The 17,304-nt window shown below is 34.5% G+C and overlaps 1 protein-coding gene across 3 annotated transcripts in view; it reads left to right on the top strand.

The window, feature by feature from the left end:
* The window catches only part of CCDC88A (coiled-coil domain containing 88A), a 118,460-nt gene that overhangs the window by 92,041 nt on the left and 9,115 nt on the right, over nt 1-17,304 (top strand). For 2 of the 3 annotated variants that reach the window (XM_024998823.2, NM_001206209.1), the window contains exons 22-29: nt 2,306-2,492; nt 7,250-7,395; nt 8,517-8,609; nt 8,738-8,952; nt 12,461-12,544; nt 13,515-13,718; nt 14,311-14,382; nt 15,379-15,459. In XM_024998823.2, the coding sequence (XP_024854591.1) occupies nt 2,306-2,492; nt 7,250-7,395; nt 8,517-8,609; nt 8,738-8,952; nt 12,461-12,544; nt 13,515-13,718; nt 14,311-14,382; nt 15,379-15,459 (1,082 nt within the window). The remainder of the gene's footprint in view (nt 1-2,305; nt 2,493-7,249; nt 7,396-8,516; nt 8,610-8,737; nt 8,953-12,460; nt 12,545-13,514; nt 13,719-14,310; nt 14,383-15,378; nt 15,460-17,304) is intronic. The other variant, XM_005212640.5, reaches the window with a different exon arrangement.

Here is a 17,304-nt window from a genome sequence, read left to right as displayed (position 1 = left end):
AATTCTTGTCTTTCAGAGTTGCTACAAGTGAGTGGCCTTGTCATTTTCTAGCTAACTCGTTTTGTAGTCTTATTTTTAACTGTCTTACATATTAATAAGCTCATATTACCATGGGGCAGTTATTTTTTAATTTGAAGCCTTGGCAAAATCAAAACTTGTCAACTGGTGATCAGCCTACTCCATAAGGGTACATTTTCAAAAAATTTTTAGAAGCCTTTGAAAAATTTGAACAATCTGAACATTTGTTTACTGTATTTACATTGCCCTAGTGAAAGTGCTAAAAGCACACAAAATTCAAATGGGTATCATTCAGTATTTATCCTATTATGAATTTAATGCAGTTTATTTTTAGAATTAAACATCTATTTCCTTTCTTTTATTAAAAAAAAAATCCCTAAACTTCTCAAGCCATTTTCATACTCAGTAGTTTTTAATTTAGTTGTTACAAATAGAAATTCTGTACTGATGGATTTCAACTTAATAATCTTAACACCAAGCTAGAATCAAGGAGCATGTATTTGTATATTATAAACAATGAAAGACCAAATTGTGACAAGTTATAGGATACAAGGACACAGTTGTTGTTATTATTACAGGTAGAACATTGGGGAATGCATTTACTGTGGAAATCCCATCTTGAACCTAACCTTTTTTCTTGTTGGAATTCAAAACAAACTGGGGCAGCTTGTGAACTTGAGTAGACCTTCCAGAATCTAATTGTATATGTAAATGATGAGTCTCCAGAGAAGGAACTCAACCTAACTGACAAGAAGAATTTGAGCTTGATGAATTTGATTGCAGTTCACCCAATATGCAGTCTTGGAGGGGAAGAATGGTCTTGAGTAGAGTATTTTCTGTGTCTCAGTACTTTGGTTTCTTACCCAGCTTTTGTGCACTCATGGCTGTGTCCTCAGGAAAGAAAATGCTTCAAGTAAAACCTGGAAGAACTCTTTCACAAATAAAAGATATTTGTGGAGACTTAATCTAAAGAACAATAGTTTATTCATTTCTCTAAATCACCTAAGTTTTAATCTTAGATAATGCCAAGACAAGAAAGCTTCTTACATATACTAGGTTATCTTGGCATCTTTGGAATTATGTTATCTGAATTGCATTTCTGTGTTAATGTTCTCAGCTTTGAGGGACAGTGTAAAAAAAACTCTCTTAAAGAGCTGATTTTAGTATCTGCCTTTGGGATGATATTGAGGACATTGTATATTCTTTTTATATCTCCCTCTCCTTAAAGCATTAAGTAGTTATCTGTATGCCTCTGTGAGGTTTACACAGCTGTCACACACATGGTATGCATTCATACATGGATTCAGCCTGCTAATGGAGCGTTTATGGGATGTTTCTGGTGTTGGCATTTTACTTTTTTACCAAGTCTTATTTTTTTAATGTATTATTTTGTTATTTATAATTATTATAAACAGACTCAAATCCTTTAGGAAATGAGTTGAAATAAATTATTAGATAGTTGTGAGCAAATATCTTGCTGAGAAAAAGTTTGTTTGGCTTTCTCTACCTTGTATGAGTTCCAGATCTTAATGCCGTTAAGATCAAGGTTGGTAAACTACAGCTAACTTAGCAGGCCATATCTAGACTGCAGCCTGCTTTGTATAGCTCCCAAACAAAGAACAGTTTTTAACACCTTAAAATGTGATGGGGAACAAAAAAGAAGAGCACGCTATAGATAGCATGCAACCCATAAAGCCTAAGGTATTTATTACTCTGTGGTCCTTTACAGAAAAAATATGCTGATCTCTCTCTTAGAGGTCAGTGGACCTTGTTCTAAAGATGTAATAGTAGAAAGGACAGATAAGGCTATAGTTTGATTTTTTTTAAAAATCCAAAATTTGTCATTAGTAATTGAGGACTGCATAAATATGAATAATTTGCAGAAATCTCAATTACTAGAATTTTGATTTTAGTATGTATATCTTAGTTATCTGGCAACAGATTGATAGGTTACCATCTCTCATACTGGATTGATTATTTGTTTGATCTGATTTTTCTTTATTTTTCATGTTGAATTATAGAATCTTTGAATTCTCTAGGTTAATTAATACTGGATTGGTTATTTTCTCCTTTGTCCTTTAAGCTAAATATTTTCTGATTAATGCTTAAAATTTTTTTAATTTAGTTTTTACAGACTTGGAACTGATTCTAGATGAGTTTAGTCACTGGCAAGAGAATCTTTTCTATTCTTTAAGTATGTCTAAATGTGATTTACAGCAGTTTCACATTGTGTAAATTACAATGAAAGCTATGAAGACAGTCTTTCTATCATGATTTCCAATTATAGGTTGAATCATACATATAATCAGCTTTTAAAAGAGACTGAAGTTTTACAAACTGACCATAAAAACTTGAAAAGTCTTCTAAATAATTCGAAACTGGAACAAACAAGATTAGAAGCGGAATTTTCAAAGTTGAAGGAACAGTACCAACAATTGGACATCACATCCACCAAGCTAAATAACCAGTGTGAGGTGAGCTTAACAAATTTAATTGCCGTTTCCTTCCTTTAGGCATTAAGACTAGCCTAAAAAGGTAAACCATCATAATGACAGTAGCAGTATGTTTAATGTTTAATGAGATATTTCTAAAAAAACTAGGGATAATTTAAATTCACAAATAATTTAGAAAAACCTCCTTCTTCCTTCTTTAATTTCAACATTTTTTACTATTAAACTCATATGTTCACATACTTGGACAAATTAACCCTTGTTTAATGAAAAAATGTTTACGGACCATTTGGCATGTAAACCAAAAAGGGAAAAATCTCTTCCTTTGTGGAATTTATATTCTGGTGGAAGGAAGTAGACAATAAATATAATGCATAGTGAAAATATATAGTGTTTCAGTGTTTTGTTACATATGGCTGTATAGCAATTTACCCCAAAATACAGTGGTATATATGAGTGCTCCCATAGCTAGTGGGTCAGCATTTGGACAGGTACATTGGGGCCAGTCTGTCTCCTCCACTTAAATGTGGGCCCTCAGCTGAAAGATTTGAAAGGCTAATTGCATGTTTGGTGGTTGATGCTGGCCATCAGCTGAAAGCGTCAGTCTCCTCTTCTTGTGATCTCTCCCCATGGACTGGTTTGGGCTTTCCAACACCATGGTGAGAACCAGACAGAAGGCATCTCTGTGTTAATGATCAAGCCCCAGAAGTCATGCAGCATCATTTCCCCTGCATTCTAGTCATTGAGGCAGAGTCCCATCCAGGTTAAAGGGAAAGAGAGACTCAGCCTCTTGATGGTGAATGGCAAGATTCTGGAAGAGCACATGGACTGGAAATACTGCTGTAACCATTTTGAAAATTAGTCTGCAACACATATAGTATGTTACAAGATAAAAGTTATGTACAAGTAAAAATGGAGAGAGGTAAAAGGGGATGAGGACTGCCAGAATAGATGAGAAATACAAATTGCACTTTTAACTAGGCATCACTGAACAAAGATTTGAAGGAGATTAGTGTATTGTTTGAAGAAGACAATGGCACCCCACTCCAGTACTCTTGCCTGGAAAATCCCATGGATGGAAGAGCCTGGTAGGCTGCAGTCCATGAGGTCGCAAAGAGTCGGATACGACTAAGCGAATTTACTTCACTTTCTGTAAATCTATTACTTCTATTATATTTTATTTAGATTTCACTTTCACTTTTCACTTTCATGCATTGGAGAAGGAAATGGCAACCCACTCCAGTGTTCTTGCCTGGAGAATCCCAGGGACGGGGGAGCCTGGTGGGCTGCCGTCTGTGGGGTCGCACAGAGTCGGATACGACTAAAGCGACTTAGCAGTAGCAGCAGCAGTGTGTTGTTATGTGGACATTGAGGAAGGAACCTTCCAGGCAGTCAGCCCACACAGTTAATCTAGACCAGAGGAATCCTGGTGTGTTTGAGGAACACTCAAGGAAGCTAGTGTGGCTGGAGTAGAATGAGCAAACGAGGAGAGTGGGAGGAGATGAGCTCGGAGATATTCCTGGGCCAGATACATTGCCCTGTGTATGTGTTGTTCTCAGTTTTGTCCAACTCTTTGCAACCCCCTGGGCTGTAGGCCACCAAGCTCCTCTGCCCATGAAATTTTCCATGCAAGAATACTGGGGTGGGTTGCCATCTCCTACTCCAAGGGATATTCCTGACCCAGGGATCATACCTGCATCTCTTGTTCTCTTGCAGTGGCAGGCAGATTCTTTACCACCACTGCACCACAGGGGAAGCCCATGTTGCCTTATAGGCCATTGTAAAATACTTTTCTGAGTAAAACAGGGGAGCTATTGGGAAAGTTTAGAACAGAAGTGACATCTGCCTTATGTATACAGTTGTGCTCTTAACATGATTCTGGGCTTCGTCCTATGATGAGTTGGTAATGTGATAGAAATTTTGAAATAGAAAAAGAATTCTGAAAGCCTTAAATATTATAATTCTTACATTTTGTGATTGGTCTTTAAATCGTTAAAGTTTTGAGTATAGCTTAACATCTGAATTTCTTGAAACTTAGAAAATCAGCACTTAAGCAAAACCCTTAAATAGAATTAGGAATAGACTGAAGAAAAAAAAAGGAATAGACTGTAGCAGAAAATAATACTTAAAAGCTTTTTGTCTGAAATCACAAACTAATGGAAGGAAAAATTAGTTTGATATCATATATATTTAATTATGCAGCAAAGTTCAGAAATTATGGAACCTTCATTCTGCTTATGATTTATAAAATCTAAATAAAATATAATAGAGGTCATAGATTTACAGAAAGTGAAGTAAATTTGCTCAGTCGTATCTGACTCTTTGCAACCCCATGGACTGTAGCCTACCAGGCTCCTCCGTCCATGGGATTTTCCAGGCAAGAGTACTGGAGTGGGTTGCCATTTCCTTCTCCAGGGGATCTTCCCAACCCAGGGATCAAACCCGGGCCTCCTACATTGTAGGCAGACGCTTTACCATCTGAGCCACCAGGGAAGTCCAGACTTACAGAAAACATGACAAACAAGGACTGAGATCCTGCATGCTGCACAACATGGCCAGAAAGAAAAAAGGAACGTGACAAATGCACTTTCCCGGAAACAACAGAATGGGAAGAAGATATAAAAACAACCACTTTTAGGGCTCTGGAACTCAAGCAGAGACATAAAACAAATTGAGAAGAATTAAAGAAAAACTACTCAGCTTTTGGTAGGAATTGCAGTTTATTTTGTGACTTCTCCCATTCTGAGGCTTCTCCTCCCCTTTCTCCATAACTGGGAGTTCAGTCAAGAGGCATGCCTTGAAACCAGCAGCTTTGCTACTGGAGGGTTGTCAAAGGCTAACTCAGGTAGCCTGAAACACTGCATGGGGCAAATCACAGATGAACAGACTACTCAGAAATTTAACATGGGAGATCCAGAGAATGAGACAGCTAGCCATAATTGGTCTTGGTAAGATCCTGCATGTCAAAAAGGGCCCTGACTACCTTATGATTGTCCCAACAATCAACCCACCCTTGGCTAGGGATTAAGTCATATAATAAAGTGATTTGAAGGGAATGGAAAAATGAATCCATAGTATTGGAGACTTCTCTGTGGGAAGTGTGGTAATTGGAAGAGCACTCAACAGATGTTTCTGGAATACAATTGATGTGCTGTTTCTTGATCTGAGTACTGGTTCACTCTTGAGTTCACTTTATGGTAATTCACTGAGCTGTATGTACACTTAAAATTTGTTCTTTTTTCTATATATCTTTTATGAGTTGTCTGCTGATACAGTAATGCTGTGTAAGAAACATAGAACCTCAGTGGTAAGAGACTAAACATTTACTTTTGCTCTTGAGTCTCTGGGTCAGCTGAGCAGATGTGCTGGTATGCATTGATGTGTGGTCCAAGATCAGTAGATCTTAGTAGGGCTTGCTTATGTATCTGCAGTGAGCCAGCATGCGCCTTTCGAGCTGGCTGGTCTAAGGTGGCCCCAGCTGGTGTAACTTTTCTGTGCCATGTGTGGTCTCTCATCCTTCTAGAGGATTCCAGGAGCCTGAGTGGAAACACATAAGCCTCTTGAGGCGTGGGCTTGGAACTATCACACCATCGCTTCTGCCTCCTTCCCTTAGCAAAAGGGATTCCCAGGTCAAGAAGAGACGAAGTATTAATAGATTTCGCTTCTTGATAGGAAAAGTAAGAAGTCACAGCACAAGAGGGTACAGGGAGGAAAACTGCATTCAATTTTGCAGTGAATCTACCACATGTGTTACGTTTCAATTTAACAACATATAGATAAATAAAACGGCACAGTATTGACAGTTGTTAGATCTAGATGGCTATTTATGCATATTCATAGTATTATACTATTTGCTTATTTCTACCTTCTGAAAGTTTTCAGGTTTTTGTCTTTTTTTTTTGTTTGTTTTGAGAAGGGGTTGTTGTTGGCTTTTTAAAAAAAAATACAGAGCTCTAAAAAAAAATCCAAACTTGCTGAATTCTAATGCTAGAACTCAGAAATCTTTATTATAAAAATATATTCTACAAGTGATATTAAATTTTGACAATCATTGCTTTGGGCTTTCTGACTTCTGCTGGAACCTCTGGCCTGAGACATATTTCTAGTTTCTGCTAACTACAGAGAAGCAGCTCAATCATGCTGGCAGCCTAACTGCCAGTAATAATCAGTAATATGACCACCCATTTACAATATTACCTGACTCCCTTGGTTCAAGCCATAAAAATTATACACAAACTTTTGAGGTTTCTTGACAACAATGGTTAGAGGAAGAATGTGGTAAAGTACCTACTGTGTGTCATAGGCATGACACCAGCTACTTCACATATATTATTTAATCCTTGCAACAGTCTTGGGGGATGAGAGTTGTTATCTTCAGTTTATAGATGGGTGGAGTAGTTAAGATTTAGAGAATTACTAATTTGTTTAGCATTTTATAGCTATTTAAACAGAAGGCCAGAGATATGTATCTAGCTTTGAACTCTTAAGTCAAAACGGTTGTAAAGACAGCAATGGTTTTGGAAGTAGATAGCTTACTATATGTTAAACCCAGTGTTTCTGAGAATTAAGAAAACATAAATGTCTAGCACATAACCCAGTAGTTTAGATGTCATTATTACTAAAATAATCACTAATTCTAATCAAAGGACAACCATCTGATTGTTCACTGGCAGAAGACTTAAAACTTTGTGAAGTACTTTATATTTTTCAGATGCTTTGGGGGATTTGTGTCAAATGTAAATGTTGGTATTTTAAAAAATAAATGTTTGTGTTTGAAACAGTTGCTAAGCCAACTTAAAGGAAATTTAGAAGAAGAAAATCGACATCTACTAGATCAAATTCAGACATTAATGCTACAGAACAGAACACTATTGGAGCAGAATATGGAAAGCAAGGATCTTTTCCATGTTGAACAAAGACAGTACATGTAGGTACCAAATAATTTTTCACTCTGAAATATTACTCAGGTGGCAGAGAGAATGCAATGTTAATTTTTCCTAATTTTCAACATTATTATTTCAGTATATTTTAATGGTTATGTTCTGGGCAGTATGCTAATAACCAGAAATACTAAAATGAAAACATATAGATCCAGCTCTTAATGATCTATTAATATAAAACAAGAAGTAAAAATAATTTCTATAATGAAGGTATGTTATAGGAAGCCATAGAAATACAGCAAATAGAGGGGCAGAAGTACCTTAGCTTGCAAGAGAAGCTGGACTTTGTAAAGATGATTGAGCTGAGACTTAAAGATTCAGTAGGATTTTGCCTGAGGAGGCATAACAGGCCAAGAGAGCAGCAAATGCAGAGACAAAAGAGGTGTAATGAAACTGTATTATGATTATGATATATGGTCTAAAAGTTAATTGCTCATACTGGAGCAAAATTGTGGAAGGAGGTGTAGCAGAGAAGTGGCTAAACACTCAGGAGCCACTTTACAAAGGTTTTTCTTTGCTGTACAGAGAACTTGCTGAAAAATTTGAGCAGGGCAGTAATATGATCAGATTTGTGCTGTTTGTTTAAATCACTGATGACATTAGAGTATAGATTGGAGGTTTTAAGAATTAGAGACAAGGAATAAGTTTTAAGGTTGTTGAAATAATCTAGTGAAAAATAATTCACAAGCAGTGGTAGTTAAGATCAAGTACAAGAGAGATGTGAAACAATCGACAGAGCTTGATTATTAGTAAATTGTGGTGAAGCTAGTGTATTTATGCATATAATGTTGTTTAATAACTTTAGAAAGATGTTGAGAGAATTCTTTTGTCATGATAATATTGTAATATAGATGATTTCCTTCAGACAAATAAATCCTGTTGAAAATTGAGATTCTAAGTCCTATATCCTTTTATTTAAGTAAGTTGTAAATTAAAAGACAATGAAAAACTTGAAAACAGTTCTGTTGTTACTCCCTATTAAATTCTTAGTTGTCAACTATGGTATCTGTATTTCTTTGTGTTTTGGGGAGAAGTTAGATTATAGAATCCAAATAATATTCATAACTGTACAAAATATGATGTCCTAAATGTAACTTTATTTTTATAGTGATAAGTTAAATGAATTAAGACGACAAAAGGAGAAATTAGAAGAGAAAATTATGGATCAATACAAATTTTATGACCCATCTCCTCCTAGAAGGTACTATTATCCAGTTGGGGTTTTTTGTTTTTTTTTTTTCATTTTGAGGGAAAAAAAGATTCTGATTTTGAGAGGGATTTATATGCTGAATTTTAAACTGATAAGACTTTTAAAAATTACTTTATTAGGAGAGGCAACTGGATTACTCTAAAAATGAGAAAATTGATAAAGTCTAAGAAAGACGTTAATCGGGAACGACAGAAATCACTAACTTTAACACCAACCCGCTCAGACTCCAGTGAAGGATTTCTTCAACTCCCCCATCAAGATAGTCAAGATAGTTCTTCAGTAGGTTCAAACTCTTTAGAAGATGGCCAAACTTTGGGGACCAAGAAAAGCAGCAGTGAGTGCTTAAACTCTTTAAACATTTGTGATCTCTAGAATTGATTTAGACTCCTTACTAAAGATTTCTTTTAAATAGCTTCCACAGTCCTTTGGGATAATGTCTGATGAATGCATTTCTTTTTAACTTCATATGATTTTAAAATTCATTGCATACTGCAGTACTGCATAGCCACGTTATTTTCTTTATTGTGTATTTAGAGAAATGCAAAGAGATACCATCATTTGACCAGGAAGGTAAAATCGTATAGAAAGAACAGTGAAATGAGAGCCAGAATACCCCTGCCACTTGCTAGTTCTGTTAATGTGGGCAGGGCTTTTACTTTTGTGTCCTACTTCACAGGGCAATTATGAGGAGCAACTGAGAAATATTCATAAGATTTCATTTTCATAATTATTTGTAACTAAATAGAGTAATGCTTTTTAGAATGAGGTTTTAATCATACTTTGATGGTATCAAATTGGAAAAAAGTTACATTGAGGGGGAGGAAGCAAAGAAAAATAGCTATGAATTGGAAGAGAATGTTTTTCAATGATTTAGAAATAATTGAAGGTTATAAAAATTATTGAGGGATTGCTTGGTAAAGGTTCAGTTAAAATGGATTTGGAGATACAAGTTTTTGTATAAACTTGTGATTTAATTTTTTTAATTACAAATGTTGAAGTGTAATATCATAATGTGACTTCCACAATTAATACTCTCTTGATTTCATTACTAGTGTGTTTAGCTAAACATTAAGAGCAAAGTAAAAGCCTAAAGAAGAATATTTTAAGAGAAAAGAATCCAGTGGTAGGCCCTTTGAAGATATAGGAGAATTTGACTACTAGCAATGTTCTTATAACATATATAAACAGGATATTTTGAATCCACTCATACCCTCACCAGAATCACTAAATTTAAAAGCATATATATGTGTGTATGTTTATACATAAGACGTATGTACAAGATAGATACTATATATATGTATACATTTGTATGTATTAATATATACATTTCAATATTACTCTTTAGAACTAAATAGCAGGCAGAAGCAGCCACTACTTCTCCCAGGGATAGACTCTGTATGGGCAGCTCTCAAAACACTCAAAAAACTGTATAGACATGGTTTTGTCCTCAGGGGAATTATCTCTGAAAAGACAGTGTTTTAGAGTGTAAGAGATTAGACATTCATTATAGGCTGTATTTAAGAATACAGCTATAGCACCCTAAGAACTAGAATCCACAAGTAAGCAACAAAAAATCATACACGTACATGAGTACCATATTCATACATGCACACATACAAACATGTTTGTGTTATAAGAAAGTGGTTTAGTTCTATCTGTTCTCATAAAATTAGTCTGGTTTAGATCAAGTTTTCCCTAAAAAGGTGCCAGATGATTCAATTTTATCTACTACCTTTGGATATAAAACATGTTTGTGTTATAAGAAAGTGGTTTAGTTCTATCTGTTCTCATAAGATTAGTCTGGTTTAGATCAAGTTTTCCCTAAAAAGGTGCCAGATGATTCAATTTTATCTACTACCTTTGGATATAAAATATCTGGCATCTGATTTAATGAGAAATGGTCATGGGTATATATAATTTTTTTAATTAAAGGAAGATAATTCAAGTAGAATATATATAAGAAAGGTACAACAGTCTTTTTTAAGGTCATCTTAAATTCTCAGTCTGTCATTCCTTCATACTCTATGCTGGAAACATCCAGAGTAAAAATCAGAAGGAAGTAATACTCTTCTTTCCAGCAGTTATTCAGTTTTAGAATTTTAAAAATAAGCAGAAAACCCCACCATTCTAATGTTCCCATAATTTCAATATAGTTTGGGAAGCGAACATTGTATGTCTACAAACTAATTGCCACAAGAATGATCACTCTCCACCACTGGCAAATATAAAACTCCTCTTATCCTTTCCATTTGGAAGAGTGTCAGTAAAGCAGTCTATGGAAAACAGTTGAAAACAGAAAAAGAAAGTATCTAAACAAGACTTGTGCATGTTGCAACCATTCAGCTTTGTTTTAGCTAAGTGTCCATTTTTACATTGCTTTCAGTTCATTTCTTTTTAATCATTGAAAACAGCTGTGTTTTCCGAGCTAGAAACAAAAAGTTTAAATGAGTCATGACTATTCTTAATAGCAATCAAATAAGTAAGTTAAAAAGCTGTATGTCTGCATTCTCCTTAATGAGTGATACTTGTCAGTTTGTCAAAAGAGCTTATTATTATTTATAAGATAAGAGCAAACCGTAAGAAAGAGCCTAGTTATTAAGGCTGTATGCAATATGCTTTTAAATCTTAATGTGAGTTTTTTCCCTGCCTCTTAAATTGCAGCTCCAAAGAGGTATAATAATATTTTCCATTAAAATCTTATTAAAGTATAGCTTAAGAATGTTACTCTAGTGAACATTTAAATTTTTATGTTAATGACTCCTACTGTAGTTATAATCCTAATTTTCATTCATATATTGATAATTTCCCTGTGTCGTGCTATGATTGTTTTAAATAAACTGACTCCCAAAGCCCTTCAAAATATCTAAAAATGTTATAAATACATAATTTTCTATCATTTTTGCTTGCTTTTTAGGATGCCTCCTTATTTTTTAGGCTATCAGAGCTTAAAAGCTACTATCAAAATACTTTTGTTTTTTCTTCCAGCCAATCTTTTGCAAAATGAAATTAATATAATTGCTCAAGCCATCTTTTGAAAGATTTGTCTTAGAAGAATATATATTTCTGTGGTGCTTCTAAATAATGCATCAGAGTTCAGTTTAAACCAAGAAGTAGTTTCCTATTTTCTTTGTTAACATTTAAAGAAATAATGAGAGTTTTAAAAGTTTCTTTAGGTTATTTTAAACATCCTGGAACACCTTAGTTTTTGTTGAGGTATTTTGCTAAAATACAGGATGTACATTTTCCTAAATTATTTTTTTCCAAAATAAAACCTTATAATTTAAAAAGTTAAAGAAAATGGGGACTTCCTGGTGGTCCAGTGGTTCAGACTCCATGTGCTTCCACTGTAGGCAGCACAGGTGCGATCCTTGGTTGGGGAATGAAGATCCCACATGCCACTTGGCATGACAGAAAGCAGAGTTAAAACAGAGGCGTGAAAAGCCTTCTACATTTTCATCACATACGCTCCCTGGTCCACCAAGAGTGGCCCTAGTAATATAGGTCTATCTGTCTTTACAACTTAACTAGAAAAATTGTTCCTTCAGTAAGTAGTTCTTATCATTTCCTGTATTTATAGGACTTTAGTCAGTCCAGGTTTTCTAAGTGTATGTTTTTCACCATTGTCTTCAGTGCTTTCCCAAGTATTTTAAAGTATCAAAGTACATATTTCATATTTCATAATCACTCAGCAGCACGAGAATAATAGCTGTAGTGTAGCTTACATAGCTGAAACTCAGACATTCATTTCTGTCCTTAATTTCAACATTTAACTCCCATCTGTTCTTCTCCCTTTTTTCTTTCATTTTTCTGTTTCTGTTTTTTCTCATGCTCTGACATTAAAGTGGTTGCACTGAAAAGACTGCCCTTTTTGAGGAACAGACCGAAGGATAAAGACAAAATGAAGGCCTGCTACCGTCGTTCCATGTGTAAGACTTTATGACAGTTCAGCTTCTTTCAAATGACTACACTGGCTTCCATTACTAATTTTCACTAACCATTCTCTGGACTGTGCCAATTTTCTTATTTTGCAAAGTGCAGTCTTCCTGTAACCCATGGAGCTGGAAGAATTTTTTTTTTCAAAACTGGCACTGAATCTGCATTATATGTATGTTCATTTATACATATACATGCATATGTTTAGTCATACATGTAATATACTTATAAATTTCCAGTGCTTTCTAAAAGTTGGCAGAAAAAAAACTTTAATTTTATATGCCATAAAGATTTCTTCCCAAAGAAATTTGCTTAAAGAAAATATAACAAAACCTTTAGCATTAGGTATTTATTTTCTTAATGAACTAGGATTAAATAAATAAATAAAATGGCCTGTAATCCTTGAAAATGTTTGTCATTCTTTATATACTGATACTCTGGTTTTTCTTTTTTTAAGTGGAATGGGTAATTAATTGCATTAAATGTCTGTCACTGGATATCCTCTCTTTCAGGTTTTTATTGACTGGTATACTTATTTGATTCATAAAATGAATAATTTCTTCAGTAACCTGCTCTGACCAAGGACTCTTTATCATTTTCAGTAGTGATGCTGTAAAGAATTGCTCTCCATCTTACCTTTATTCATTCCATTTTTGTCACCACAAAACCACATTTTGAAGGCTTCTAATTACATTGCACATCACTGCTCAAAAGGCAGTTGTACTGAGTAAAATTCCTTTTCCTACCTCTAAAGGGGGTGGAGGGTGATAAAATTATTTACTGAAGTTTATCAAGCTTTGACCTCCTCATTTCATACAGCTAAATGCATGTCATAATTCAAATGACCTTGTGGTTAGTTTTTTATTTCACTTACATTAATCCATAGACAATAATCAATACAAAATAGAAATAAGAGCAAGTACATTAACCATGCTGATTCATTTGCTTTCATTTGCATCCCAGCCATGAATGACCTGGTGCAGTCCATGGTCCTAGCAGGAGGACAGTGGACAGGTAGTACTGAGAATTTGGAGGTTCCTGATGATATTTCAACGGGTAAAAGGAGAAAAGAATTGGGAGCTATGGCCTTCTCTACTACAGCCATCAACTTTTCAACTGTCAACTCTTCTACAGGCTTCAGATCCAAGCAGTTGGTTAATAATAAAGGTATAGGCCGTCTGCTATTTGCACTGTGGTGTAACTGTTGGCAACAGGAATTTTTATTTGACTTTCGATGTTTACTTTTTTTGACAGCAGCAACCTGAAATAATTATCAAAACAGTCTGGATTTAATCTGAGAGAATTTTCAAATCATTTCAAAAATTTAAAACATCATACAGATAACTACATCTTTCCTAGGTCTTTCATAATAAACAGCTAATGAACTAACAAGAAATGGAAATGTAAACCAAGTAAAAGAAAGAAAAGGAGAGAGTGATAGAAGCTTTAAAACAAACAAACAAAAAACCTAGAAACACTACAACATCAGGGAACCACACAGAACAACCCAGGCTCTTGCTTCACTTTGCAGGGTCACAGGGAGGTTGTTTCAGTGCTTCTGGTATTTTCCTTAAGCAAGTCAACTCACATCAGAGTTACTGTGTTTCTTACTCCTATTCCAGTTTCTGATTGAGTATATGAAATATGTTAAATCAAGATGCACTGTACATGATTTAAAAATTTCCATATTCTGCATAAATAAAATGTTACAATTTTTTTTGTTAAAAAAATTTTATATCCATTCTACTATTTTACATAGATACTACATCCTTTGAAGACGTAAGTCCACAAGGTATTAGTGATGATTCTAGTACGGGATCAAGAGTTCATGGTAAGATATGAACTTTATTTAGCAAGTACATATTACATACAGAATGAGAATGCTAAGACTCTTGCATTGACCTCATGAATGTGGCATTGCCAGCAAGCATGTTTTCTCTAACCTGCATCTCATAGCTCCTTCTGCCATTTCTTCAAACCTAATACTCCCTTTTTCCTTTTATAAGGTTATTACTTCATCTAAATAGTCTGTCTCTACTTTAGTCAAGGTCATATATAAAGTATGTCTACACAATGCTTAAAGGTAATTTTGTTGCCATTTTGGCATAAAGTTATTAGAGATAATTTCATATTTCGTTTTAAAAATACTTACTCTGGTAAAGGACAGACTCTAAGAAACCACATTTTCTGCAGTGTTGAGCATTTCAGTTTTTAGTTTCTGACTGGAACGTCTTCTCTTACCAAACTAAATTATTAACCAAAAAAAAAAAAAAGGAAAAGGAATGAATTTATATGTAAAGAAATACGTTAAAGAAATTTCATATGTGAGCAGGATTTTAGGAAGCAGGGTGGGCCGTGTTAACGGTGCAGTTGTTTCCCTTGTATGGATAGGAATACAAGACACTAACTCTGCAGATGCTTATATTCCTCCTGTTCGTGGCATCTCTGCAATGTGCAGGGTTCCTTGTCTGATCTTTTGTGACCTAATCACTAGCTTTTTTTTTTTTTTCCTTTGGGGACATGTCATTTTGTTCAACTACAACAGTCCTGTTATCCGTCTAGAAATCCATTTCCAAATGTATTATTCACTTTATCTTCTTTTGTTTGAATCTCAGCTGTTGTCTCAGAAGTGTCCTGTTCTCAATTGTTTAACTGAACTATCTGGAAATGCCTTTGCTCGCTAGTCTATAAGACTCAACTCTCTGTGGGCATGCTCAGTCTGTGAAAGTATGCATGATTGCTTCCTCAAAGCATTCTGTAATCAGAATGTAAAGTTCAGTGTCTTCAGCTGCAAGTTTTATCACTGTCTCCTGATTTTTTCATTTAGCTTCGAGACCAGCCAGCCTTGATAGTGGCAGAACATCCACTAGCAATAGCAATAATAATGCTTCACTCCATGAAGTCAAAGGTATGCTGTAGGTAAATTTACTAATATGCTCCATCCATTTCCAGATTTGTGAAAAAGTGGGAAATTGATTAAGTTTCTGGGTAAAATGAAATCCAAATCATCTGTGTTTGGAACATAGTTCCTTGGAATATTTTATGCTTTTCACATTGTAATACAAATGTATTTCAATGTGTACAAATGTAAAAACAGGAGCAGTTATTTTAGTTTCCATTTTTCATCTTCACAGGTAAAATCTTTTTCTTGTTATCTTTCTATTTCAAAAGTATCTGTAAGTTCTTACTTTCTTACATTTTGTCTTTGTCATGAAAATGGTTGGCCTTAATTTTCTCATGATACTTGTACACTGAACTCACAGAAAGTGTTTTAGAAATACTTTTAGCTTTGTTTATCCACGAAATAAGGAGGAATATATTTTTTTAATTTGAGAAGACAATTGTGTTTGTGTGAGTGTAACAAGTGCCAAATGGATGCATATATCTCATATAAAGAAAAAATTAGTTCAAGATACCTTTTTAATGTGCATTCCAAGCTGAAATTTTATGTGAATGTCTGGAAGTATCAACTGATACCTTTTTTCTTAAAGGTATACTGCCTACTCAAATTCTGGAATTATTTAATAGATTATAAAAGTTTGTTAAAGTAGTTATTTTCTACAGAATTGTTAAATTATAATGAGTGCATTTGTTCTATTGCTTTTCTGTATTATAGAATAATTTTGTCTCAGTTATAATTTTAATACTTGTTGCAATGATCTGAAAATCTGATTTCAAGTGATTATTTTTTCATGTTTATAATCATGTTCTTATATCCTTTAGAAAAATACTACCTGAAGTGTGAAGAAGCCTTTTCTGATTTGAAATTTTAAGAAAATTTTTTTCCTACAAAATGTTACATAGTTTGAGCCAAAATCTTTCATGACCCACTTTATTCTCTGTGATTAGGAAACCGTGGAAAGTTGCGTTTTCCATCTTGATGCTTCTACACAGTTTGCGATTGATCAAAATGAATAAGCACTTTTAAGGAATAGCATAAACTTTGGGGAGCTTTTTTCCAGAACTAGTAACTTGCATTCTTTATCATTGTTCAGCCTCAACTGAGTGTTTAAAGCTATCATACTGACAGTGGAAAGCAGGGAGAATCAGATTTTTCAGACATTAAATAAAGAATGAGATACTACATACTTGATTTTTACTGGAATTTTCTAAGTTAATTATGTCGTGTCTCCATTTGACTTTCCTTAGATGCTTGCTATTTAAATTTAAAAAAATTTTCTTAAGATTATTTTTTTACTTTTTATTGTTAGTTGGAGGATAATGGCTTTACAGTGTTGTGTTGGTTTCTGCCATACATCAGCATGAATTGGCCATAGATAGTACATACGTTCATTCCCTCCCTCTTGAATCTCCCTTCCACCTTCCACCCCTCTAGGTTATCACACTCTTTAAGGTTATTCATTTAGAATGAACAGAGAAGCCTTCAAATAAGGAACATAGACTTCATAGAAAGTCAAAGAATTAGAATTATTAGTGTTTGGTTTTAACATTCTCAATTTAAAATTCATATAATCATATTTTGGGCTTCCCTGGTGGCTCAGTGGTAAAGAATCTGCCTGCCAATGCAGGAGATCTAAGGGTCAAGAAGATCCCTTAGAGAAGGAAATGGCAGCCCACTTCAGAATTCTTGCCTGGAAACCCCATGGAGAGAGGAACCTGGTGGGCTACAGTCCATGGGGTCACAAAAGAGTCAGACGTGACTTCCTGACTAAAACAACAACAAAATTTTTTTTAACAATTATAAGGTGTTTTACAGTTTTTTAACATGAAATTTTAAAAATGTATTACTGCC

This window comes from Bos taurus, chromosome 11 (genome assembly GCF_002263795.3).
Source record: "Bos taurus isolate L1 Dominette 01449 registration number 42190680 breed Hereford chromosome 11, ARS-UCD2.0, whole genome shotgun sequence".
Lineage (NCBI taxonomy): Eukaryota > Metazoa > Chordata > Mammalia > Artiodactyla > Bovidae > Bos > Bos taurus.
The sequence above is the reverse complement of the archived record's forward strand: the minus strand, read 5'-3'. Positions and strand labels throughout refer to the sequence as shown.